General features: G+C 41.8%; 1 protein-coding gene across 5 annotated transcripts in view; it reads right to left on the bottom strand.

The window, feature by feature from the left end:
• Iml1 (GATOR complex protein Iml1) overlaps positions 1-12029 on the bottom strand; it is a 376817-nt gene that overhangs the window by 312703 nt on the left and 52085 nt on the right. For all 5 annotated transcript variants that reach the window (XM_076201722.1, XM_076201726.1, XM_076201724.1 and 2 more), the window contains exons 10-11: positions 8989-9127; positions 8167-8290 (exon numbers count right to left, since the gene is read on the bottom strand). In XM_076201722.1, the coding sequence (XP_076057837.1) occupies positions 8167-8290; positions 8989-9127 (263 nt within the window). The remainder of the gene's footprint in view (positions 1-8166; positions 8291-8988; positions 9128-12029) is intronic.

Raw genomic sequence — 12029 nt, 5'->3', positions numbered from 1 at the left:
CTCTCCTTATATGCAAGGGGGGACGGAGAGGGGGGGTCGCCGATTAAATGAAGCAGCCTTGCTGTGGATGTGCTGTGTCTTGCGACACTGCTTCTCACCCAGGGCGGTGGGCAGGGTGCAGGGATGACCCGTCATCCAGGAGGTGCTCAGATGAGAGGGAGGGTGGGAGGGGTGTGGAGTGTATGTAGGGATGAAATGGGTGGGAGTGTTTTTATGCCTTTCCCTTTTTGGCTACCTCCCTTGGAAGGGGGAAAAAGCCTTGGTATATGTATGTAAAAGTAAGGTGATGAGATGTACAAGGGGTGAAAGTGGCAGTAGACTGGAAGTGAGCATTAAGGGAGAGCGACTGGAGGAAGTGGATAGTTTTAGATACTTGGGTGCAAATGTGGCAGGGAAAGGTGGAGTGAAAGTGGAGGTAGAATGTAGATTGAGAGAAGCGAGTCAATGCCTCGGTGGATTGAAGAGTGTAATGAGGAATAGACATTTGGGAATGGATGCTAAGAGGAGACTGTATGAAGGAGTGATTGTGCCAACAGCACTGTATGGGGCAGAAACATGGAATATAAGAGAGGAAGAGAGAAGGCATTTGAATGTGTTTGAGATGAGGTGTCTGAGAAGTATGATGGGGGTTACTAGGCTAGATAGAGTGAGAAATGAGGAGGTGAGGAGAAGAACGGGGGTGGAAAGGGAGTTGGGAGATAGGGTTGATGAAAGAGTATTAGGATGGTTTGGACACATGGAAAGAATGAGTGAAGAAAGATTAGTAAAAGAGATATGGAAGGCAGATGTGGAGGGAGGGAACATGAGGGGATGTCCTAAGATGAGGTGGATGGATGGGGTGAAGGGGGCTTTGGGGAAGAGGAGAATGACTGTTGAGGAAGGACGGGAGTGGACAGAAGATAGGGGTGAATGGAGAATGGTTGTATATGGATGATGTTGTGATGCATGAGGTGGAATGAGCAGGGGGATGGTGGGTGAGGTAGTATGTGTGAGCAAAATTTGACACAGCCCAAAGGGATTTCTCCCCGTCTTCTCCTTTTATGCAGGGGGGGGTTGGAGAGGGGGGGGTCACCGATTTAATGAAGCGGCCTTGCTGTGGATGTGCTGTGTCTTGCGACACTGCTTCTGACCCAGGGCAGTGGACAAGGTGCAGGGATGACCCGTCATCCAGGAGGTGCTAAGATAGGAGGGAGGGTGGAGGGGTGTGGAGTGTATTCAGGGATGGAATGGGTGGGAATGATTTTATGCCATTTCCTTTTTGGCTACCTCCCTTGTAAGGGAGAAAAAGCCTTGGTATATGTATGTATGTATATTACTTCTTTTGTCATAATTCGAGATAATTGTGTTGTAGAATTCGAGTAAGCTAGTCATGCAAGAACGTTTCCATCTGAATCTATGCTGGCTATCATTTATCAGTTACTTTCTAAATGATGTTCAATAGCATCTATGATGATAGTTTCCATCATTTTTCCTATGAATGAAGTCAAATTTATGGGCCTGTAGTTATTTGGATTCTTTTTGTCACCTTTTTTGAATATGGGAGTAACGTTAGCCGACTTCCATTCTCTTGGGACATCTGCAGATATGATGGATTTCTTGAAAATAATTTCTAACAGAGCAACAATCTCATTTTTTATTTCCTTCAAGATTCTTGGATGCCAACCATCAGGCCCTGGTGTTTTATTAACTTGGAGTTTCTCCATACAACTTTTTTTTACTGTAGTAAGTTTACCCTAGACTTTTCACAGGTTTCAACTTGGAGTTCACTCTGAGGTGTTTTGTTTACAAATACTGAGCTAAAATAATTGTTTAAAATATCACACATTCCTTCATTTTAATGTTCAAGTTGACCATCAGCTGATAATAATGGACCAATGTGATTCCTAATAACCTTTTCATCTCTAATGTAACTATAGAATTCTTTGGAATTCTCTTTGGATTTATCAGTGATACTAATTTTGTATTGTTGTTTTCATTTTTTTATTGTCTTTTTTAAATCTCTCTGTATTAATACATAACTTTGATAGTCATTTGTTGCACCCGAGCACTTGTATTTCTTATAAGGCTATCTCTTTTTAGCAATACTTTTTTCAGTTTCTTTGTCAAGCCATTTTGGGCGAGCCTGATTTGGGGGACATCTGTCCTTAAAAGGGATGCAAGTATGAATCATCTTAGTATGCGTATTTTGAAATATTTCCCACATCTGATCTAAAGATCGTTCACTTAACCCCTTCATTACCGACCCGTCAACCTTACGTAAACAAACGTTTCAAACCGTCCCACGAATGGCTGGAGCCTTATGTTTGTAAACACAGACACTTGCCACCACATGGGTAGAAATAACCCAGAAACTGAAGCCTTCAGAGCCCTCAATACACACAGCTTATAACTGTGACACGTGCGTGTCACGGGGAGTACGCTCGGTTCCTGGTGGGTGCACTCAGCCGTGACACGCAGGTGTCACAAAACACACATCTGGTACTCAAGGGGTTAATTTTGCCTCCCAATCTCTAAGCTGAAGCTCCTGACATAGTCCTATGAACTGAGCTTTACTGAAATCAGGTATTTTAGAAACACAAGTATCTATTCTAAAAAAATTCAGTAGTCTGAATCTAACTACTGTATTTGACAGCATATAAGACGCACGGGCACATAAGGTGCACCCCCATTTCAGCTGGTCAGATTCAAGAAAAAAAGTTTTTAGTGTATATTGTTGAAAACAGTCTAGCTGTACATTACACAAGCAGAAACATACATATATATATACCAAGGCTTTTTCCCCCTTACAAGGGAGGTAGCCAAAAAAAAAAGGCATAAAAACCATTCCCATCTATTCCATCCCTAAATACACTCCACTTCCCTCCACCCTCCCTCTTATCTTGGCACCTCCTGGATGACGGGTCATCACCTTGTCCACTGCCATGGGTCAGAGGCAGTATCGCAAGACACAGCACATCCACAGCAAGGCCACTTCATAAAATTGGTGACCCCCCCCCTTCTCCATCCCCTCATGCAGAAAAGGAGATGGGGAGAAATCCCTTCGGGCTGTGTCAAATTTTTCTCACACATTCTACCTTGCCCCCCATCCCCCTACCCATTCTGCCTCATGCATCACAACATCATCCATATACAACCATTCTCCATTCACCCCTGTCCTCTCCCATCCTTCTTCAACAGACATTCCCCTCTTCCCCAAAGCCCCCTTCACCTCATCCATCCATCTCATCTTAGGACGTCCCCTCATGTTCGCTTCCTCCACATCTGCCTTCCATACTTCTTTTACTAGTCTTTCTTCACTCATTCTTTCCATGTGTCCAAACCATCCTAATACTCTTTCATCAACCCTGTCTCCCAACTCCCTTTCCACCCCTGTTCTCCTTCTCACCTCCTCATTTCTCACTCTATCTAGCCTAGTAACCCCCATCATACTTTTCTGACACCTTATCTCAAACACATTCAAACTCCTTCTCTCTTCCTCTATCATGTTCCATGTTTCTGCCCCATACAGTGCTGTTGGCACAATCACTCCTTCATACAGTCTCCTCTTAGCATCCATTCCCAATTGTCTATTCCTAATTACACTTTTTAATCCACCAAGGCATTTACTCGCTTCTCTCAATCTATATTCTACCTCCACCTCCACTCCATCCTTTCCTGCCACATTTGCACCCAAGTATCTAAAATTATCACTCTCCCTTAATGCTCACTTCCAGTCTACTGCCACTTTCACCCCTTGTACATCTCATCACCTTACTTTTACCCACATTTGTCTTCAACTTTCTTCTTTCACACACTCTCCCAAACTCTGTCACCAACTTTCTCAATCCCTTCACTGATCCTGCTACAAGCGCAGTGTCATCCACAAACAACAGTTGGCTCACCTCCCACTTTTCTCCATTTTCTTTAAACATCTCAAATCCCTGTCCCACTACCCTTGCATTTACCTCTCGCACCACCCCATCCATGTATAAGTTGAACAGCCAGGGCGACATAACACATCCCTGATGAAGTCCCACCTTTACCTCGAACCACTCACTCTCTCCATTTCTAATCCTGACACATGCTCTACTACTCTTGTAAAAACTCTTGACAGCTCCTAGAAGCTTTCCTCCTATCCCGTATATCTGCAAAACCTCCCACAGTGCCTTCCTGTCTACCCTATCATAAGCCTTTTCCAGATCCATAAAAGCCCAAAAAACATCCTTACCTTTTCCTATAGCTTTCTCACATATCTGTCTTACCACAAAGATCTGATCTGCACAATGTCTACCTGTCCTAAATCCACACTGTTCCTCACCAATTACTCCCTCTGTTCCTTTCCTAACCCTATCAATCAAGATCCTCCCATAACCCTTCCCAACTACACTTAACAAGCTAATCCTTGAAACTACTACACTCACACTTGTCCCCTTTTCCCTTATAAAGTGGAACTATATAGGCACTCCTCCAGTCCTCCGGTACTCTACCCTCTCTCCAGCAAACATCAAATAACCTCACCAGCCAGTCCACCATCACTGTACCTCCTTTTATAACATAATAATAAATATATAATATAATAATGATAATAATAATAATAATATAATAATGATAATAATAATAATATAATAATAATAATAGTAATGATAATGATAATAATAATTATTGTAATAATGATGGTGAGGGCATTGCTGTGTTTTTGTTGTGATTATGAACTCGTTGTACCAAGATGTCTAACCTATATGCACTCCAACTATATGAACTGGCAATGATCAGCGTTGCCAGATACCATACTTTGTAATCAATTGTTGTACAATAAGGCTTCAAAATGTTGTACAATCATTAGAAAATCAACAATTCATTGAAAATACTGTACATATGGACTAAAAAGTCGTACGAATTTGCTAATTAAATCAAAATGTCGTAGGTCGTACAGCACTGGGTCATACATCTGGCAGCGCTGGCAACAATCATACCATAGTTTTATTCCTCGCCAACAGATGGCATTACTGGTAAGTCAGAGTGCCAATCAGCTGATGTTTATAAATGCAAGTCACAGCATTTCAGATTAGATTGCTTTCATTTTTATGAATTCATTTTAAAGCACCAGTAATAATACAATAATACCAGCAATAAAATAAAGATGCATGGTGTTTAGGGTAGGTAAAAGTACTGAACATAAGCTGGGTTAGTGAGCGTCAGAGAGAAGATTAGCCTAGGCCCACGGGAGGTCTCAAACTTTACCTACGATGTATAAGATGCAAGTCGATTTTTTGAGCCAAAATTCTGGAAAAAAAGTTTGTCCTATATGCCGTCAAATATGGTAAGTTGTGACCGCTACTTGCAACAGTTTCACAGATTTCTACATCAGTCATCATGCTTTCCCAGCTAGTGATCAATAGATTGAGTAAGTTTCCATGTCTTGTGGGCTCTTTAACATGCTGAAATAAGTAACTGTCACCAAGAAAATCAATCAAGCAACTACCTATATGGCCATGTTCAAGGGTCATCCAATCAATGTCAGTAAAATTTAAATCACCCATTATCAATAAGTCCCAATTCCAGAAACTAGACAGTTCTTGAAATAACAGTTTGTCGTCTGCTAATGATAATATCTTTGGCCTATATATTACATCTACATTAATTTTTTGTCCATTTGCTTGGGTTAATTCTACCCTCAAACTATCATATGCATCCTGTTTCACTTTCTCTAAAACACAAGCATGGACATTGTTTTTAATGTACAACAGAACACCCCCACCTTTCTTGTGGTTCCTATCTTGATGAAAGTGTTTACATTCTGCAATATTAAATTCATCTTCAAAATCTTTACTATTTAACCATGTCTCAGTTATTCCTATCATATCGAGATTTTTGCTTTTGACATATGCCTGTATTTCTTGAAATTTGTTCCTAATATTACGAGCATTAAAGTACATGGTTTTAAGGAACTCATGATTATTTCTTTTTGACACGTTTTGAGTTTCAATATCATGCCTTATATTATAATTTTGTTCTTTACTGACACCTTGCTCTAGTTTGATATTTGGTCCTTCATTGACATTCAATGCCTCATTAACATTTCCCTCATCATGGACATCTGGTTGCTCATGGTCATCTGATCTCTCTTGTACACTTTGTCCCCCTATGTCACCATGTTTCACATCGGCCTCCCGGCATCCCTTCCTAAAATTATATTTTGTCCTATAAGGACATTATATCCTACCATATTTTTTCCTCATTACTTACGGCAAAAGTCGAGGGGATGGCAGTTCGAGTCCTGCCACTGGTGAAGTTGAACTAAGGGCATAATTAATTAAATTCCATGCTACAAAATCCCCTGTAAAGGGCACCGTCCTAACCTTTCGATGGGAGGAGTTTGTGACGTTAAACCATATCACATCATTACATCCCATCATGATATTTTGTCCTCCACTGTCATTACATCCCATCATGATATTTTGTCCTTCATTGACATTCTGTCCGGTATCCCTTCCTAAAAAGATATTTTCTCCTGCACTGACATTATATCCTACCATAATATTTTGTCCTCCACTATCATTACATCCCATCATGATATTTTGTCTTCCACTATCATTACATCCCATTGTGATCTTTTGTCCTCCACTGTCATTACGTCCCATCATGATATTTTATGTCCTATGACATTACATTCTAATGTAATATTTCATCCTCTACCAACATTATATCCTAAAATCATATTTTGTCCTATACTGGCATAGCTCTCTTCCCATAAAATACAACTAGGTAAATACATTTACCAAAGGCTTTTTCCCCTTTACAAGGGAGGTAGCCAAAAAACAAAGGCATAAAAACCACTCCCACCCATTCCATTCCCATGTACTCCACTCCCATCCACCCCTTTCCCTCCCTCTTATCTTCAAGCAAAGACAATGAAGCAATAAGGGTAAAATAGCAGCTATTGGATTCTGTTGTGGAAATTCTGTCTCACTATATTGCCTTAGATTCAAGCAGTTTAGTGGGAGACAGGGATGTCTCTTCATTCATGCAGTGCTGAGATGGGAGGAGCATTATTATATTTTAATGTGTATGTAGTGGATGTGTGGTTTGACTCGGCCACCCTCCTTATAATGGGGAAAGGGCCTTTGGTATGTATATATTATCAATCAATATTGTCATGCTGCATTGCTTCTGACCCAGGCAGTGGGCAGGAGACAGGGATGGCCCTTCATCCACAAGGAGCTAAAATGAGAGGGAAACAAGGGTGGTGGGTGGGAGTGGAGCAGGTGGGAGTGGGTGCATGCCTTGACTGGCTACCTCCCTTATAAGGAGGAAGAAGCCCTTGGTATATAGATAGATTGTATTGTGACAAGTGTGACAAATAGAACTATTCATGATCATGAAGGGCACAGAAATACTTGATAGAGAGGACTTGTTAAATTGGGACAAGAGAAACACAAGAGGACATGGAAAGAAACTCAAAAAACATAGTTATAGAAGAGATCTGAAGAAGAACAGTTTTCCACACAGAGTAGTGGACACTTGGAAAAAACTGGACAAAAAATAGAGTGTGCAAAAACCATTTACAAATGTAAGAGCAAACTAGACAATGCAAGATACAAAGGCGGGACACCACGAGTGTAGCTCCCCTTCCCATAAAATACATACATATACCAAGGCTTTTCCCCCTTACAAGGGAGGTAGCCAAAAAAGGAAAAGGCATAAAATCATTCCCACCCATTCCATCCCTGAATACACTCCACACCCCTCCACCCTCCCTCTTATCTTAGCACCTCCTGGATGACAGGTCATCCCTGCACTTTGTCCACTGCCCTGGGTCAGAAGCAGTGTCGCAAGACACAGCACATCCACAGCAAGGCCACTTCATTAAATTGGCAACCCCACCCTCTCCATCCCCTCATGCAGAAAAGGAGAAGACAGGGAGAATCCCTTTGGGCTGCATCCAATTTTTCTAACACATACTACCTCACATCCATTCCACCTCATGCATCACATCATCATCCATATACAACCATTCTCCATTCACCCCTATCTTCTGTCCTCTCTTGTCCTTCCTCAATAGACATAAAATACAACTAGGTAAATACAAATACATACAAAACTAGCATGAAGATTGAAATACAGGTTCCTTGTTATGGAAAGTATGGGTAACGCTTAATTTCACAGTTTTTCATGAATAGGTCCTACCTTCCACATTCAGAGCCCCAAATGAATGGGAGTACATCTTGTTCTCATTCATTCTTGCAGGGATGTTGATGGCTGGAGATTTAGCGTACACAACTCCTACTGTAGTAGCTAAGGATGCTGAAAGCTAAAAACAAAATAATCATGAAATCAACTTTCACCCTTAATATTCATAATTACTTGTCATATATTGGTTATAATCAGTATATGACAAGTTCAGAAAATTATCAATCTGAACAGTACAATGTATCTGTAGGCTATAGAATAAATAGAGTTCAACAGCATCAAAATATTTTCTATCCTAAACATCCAAGAAAAATTAGGTATGAACAACAAAAATTAGCTAACAGAGTCCCTATCTATCTATCTATCACCTATCTATATATCAAATGCTTCTTTCCCCTTACAAGGGAGGCAGCCACCCAAGGCATGCACCCACTCCCACCCATCCCACTCCTATTTGTCTCCTTTTTATCATGAATGAAATGTCATCCCTATCTCCTTCCCATTGCCCAGATAACAAAGTTCCTGGGAGCCAGAAAATGAAGCTACAAGAATGAGCAATTTTTCAATACAATACAAAAAAAAAAAAAAAAAAAAAAAAAAATCATAACAGAGTTCTTTAGGGTGAACAATGTTTTCTTCCATGACTGGCCCAAACCAAATCCAGTATACAATACTGAAACAATCTTCTGTGCACATGACTAATCCATATGCCACAGATAATAACTATCTTGAAAAAAAAAAAAAACTACTTCACTTGATTGGAACAATACCAAACACATCCACAGCTCCTTTTCACCCCCATCCATCCAATTCAGTTACCTGTTCCATACTATGATACAAATCTGGATCTGACAGTTTGCGCTGGAAAACTGTCCTGGTTGGAGTAGGCTGAGCATTCAGTACTGAAGTATTTGTGTTTTTCTTTTTTGTTGTGTTTCTCTGCAAACTTCTGTATGTTCTGTAAATGTAAAGAAACTTTTACAATATTAAGATTTCAATGCAATATTAATTCCACATACATATACCAAAGGCTTTTTCCCCCTTACAAGGGAGGTAGCCAAAAAGCAAAAGGCATAAAACTACTCCCACCCATTTCATCCCCAACATACTCCACTCTCCTCCACCTTCTTCCCTCCCTCTTATCTTGGCACCTCCTGGATGATGAGTCATCCCTGCATCTTGTCCACTGCCCTGGGTCAGAAGCAATGTTGCAAGACACAGCACATACACAGCAAGGCTGCTTCATTAAATCGGCAACCCCCCTCTACATCCCCTCATGCAGACAAGGAGAAGATGGGGAGAAATCCCTTTGGGCTGCATCAATTTATTTCTCATACATACTCCCTCACCCCCCACCCCCCACCCATTCCCCCTCATGTATCACAGCATCATCATTACACAACCATTCTCCATGCATTCCTATCTTCTGTCCTCTCCCGTCCTTCCTCAACAGACATTCCCCTCTTTCCCAATGCCCCTTTTACCCCATCCATCCATCTTATCCTAGGTCGACCCTTCATGTTCACTCTTTCCACCTCTGCCTTCCACACCTCTTTTACTAATCTTTCTTCACTCATTCTTTCCATGTGTCCAAACCATCCCAATATTCTTTCATCAACCCTATCTCCCAACTCCCTTTCCACTCCCATTCTCCTCCTTACCTCTTCATTTCTCACTCTATTCAGCCTAGTAACCCCTATCATACCTCTCAGGCACCTTATCTCAAACACATTTAAACTCATCCTTTCTTATGTTCCATGTGTCTGCCCTGTACAGTATTAATTCAACTTAGAAAAAAAAAATACATACATATACATACATATACCAAGGCTTTTTCCTCCTTACATGGGAGGTAGCCAAAAAGGGAAAGGCATAAAATCATTCCCATCTATTCCATCCCTGAATACACTCCACACCCCTCCACCCTCCCTCTTATCTTAGCACCTCCTGGATGACGGGTCATCCCTACACCTTGTCCACTGCCCTGAGTAAGAAGCAGTGTCGCAAGACACAGCACATCCACAGCAAGGCTGCTTCATTAAATCGGCGACCGCCCCCCCCTCTCCGTCCCCCCCATGCAGAAAAGGAGAAGACGGGGAGAAATCCCATCGGGCTGCGTCAGATTTTGCTCTCACATACCACCTCACCCCCCATCCCCCCGCCCATTCCACCTCATGCATCACATCATCATCCATATACAACCATTCTCCATTCACCCCTGTCTTCTGTCCTCTCCCGTCCTTCATCAACAGACATTCCCCTCTTCCCCAAAGCCCCTTTCACCCCATCCATCCACCTCATCCTTGGACATCCCCTCATGTTCATTCCCTCCACATCTGCCTTCCATATCTCTTTTACTAGTCTTTCTTCACTCATTCTTTCCATGTGCCCAAACCATCCTAATACTCCTTCATCAACCCTATCTCCCAGCTCCCTTTCCACCCCTGTTCTCCTCCTCACTTCCTTATTTCTCACTCTATATAGCCTAGTAACCCTCATCATACTTCTCAGACACCTCATCTCAAACACATTCAAACTCCTTCTCTCTTTCTCTATCATGTTCCATGTTTCTGTCCCATACAGTGCTGTTGGCACAATCACTCATTCATACAGTCTCTTCTTAGCATCCATTCCCAAATGTCTATTCCTCATTACACTTTTCAATCCATCAAGGCATTTATTCACTTTTCTCAATCTACATTCTACCTCCACCATCACTCCACCTTTTCCTGTCACATTTGCACCCAAGTATCTAAAAATATTCGCTTCCTCCAGTCACTCTCCCTTAATGCTCACTTCCAGTCTACTGCCACTTTCACCCCTTGTACATCTCATCACCTTACTTTTATCCACATTTATCTTCAGCTTTCTTCTATCACACACTCTCCCAAACTCTGTCACCAGCTTCCTCAATCCCTCCTCCAATCCTGTCACAAGCGCAGTGTCGTCAGCAAACAACAGCTGGCTCACCTCCCACTTTTCTCCATTTTCTTTAAACATCTCAAATCCCTGACCCACTACCCTTGCATTTACCTCTCGCACTACCCCATCTATGTATAAGTTGAACAGCCAGGGCGACATAACGCATCCTTGACAAAGTTCCACCTTTACCTCGAACCACTCACTCTCTCCATTTCTAATCCTGACACAAGCTCTACTACCCTCATAAAAACTCTTGGCAGCTCCTAGAAGCTTTCCTCCTATCATGTATATCCGCAAAACCTCCCACAGTGCCTTTCTGTCTACACTGTCGTAAGCCTTTTCCCTTGTAAAGTGGAACTATACAGGCACTCCTCCAGTCCTCCAGCACTCTACCATCTCTCCAGCAAACATTAAATAACCTCACCAGCCAGTCCACCATCACTGTACCTCCTTTTTTTAGACATTCTGCATGGCATCCATCCAGACCAGGTGCCTTACCTCCTTTCATCATCTTAACAACTGCCTTCACTTCATCCTACCTTATTTCTCCTCCATTTTCCTAACTCATCACTCTCATTTTCTTAGCATTTTCCACTGCAGCTATCTTTGCCTCCCTATCCTCCTTCACATTTAGCAACTCCCTAAAATATTCTGCCCATCTTCCCCTTACTGCCTTCTCTTCCATTATCATCTCTCCATCAGCACCTTTTACCTTTTCTTCTCTACTTGATTCGCCTCCTCTTCCTCTATTAATTTCTTTCCAAAACATCTTTTTATTACTTTCAAAATTTTCTGTCATACTCTTACCCCATTTCACATCTGCTCTCCTCTTTGCCTCCTTTACCTTTTGCTTTACTTCTCTTTTCTTTTCTTTGTACCTCTCATATGACTCCCTCGTCCTATTTTGTAACCAATCTGTGAAAGCTCACTTCTTCTCT

This window comes from Oratosquilla oratoria, chromosome 18 (genome assembly GCF_046742065.1).
Source record: "Oratosquilla oratoria isolate Oo_2021 chromosome 18, ASM4674206v1, whole genome shotgun sequence".
In the NCBI taxonomy this organism is placed as follows: domain Eukaryota; kingdom Metazoa; phylum Arthropoda; class Malacostraca; order Stomatopoda; family Squillidae; genus Oratosquilla; species Oratosquilla oratoria.
This window is presented reverse-complemented; position numbering and strand designations above follow the sequence as displayed.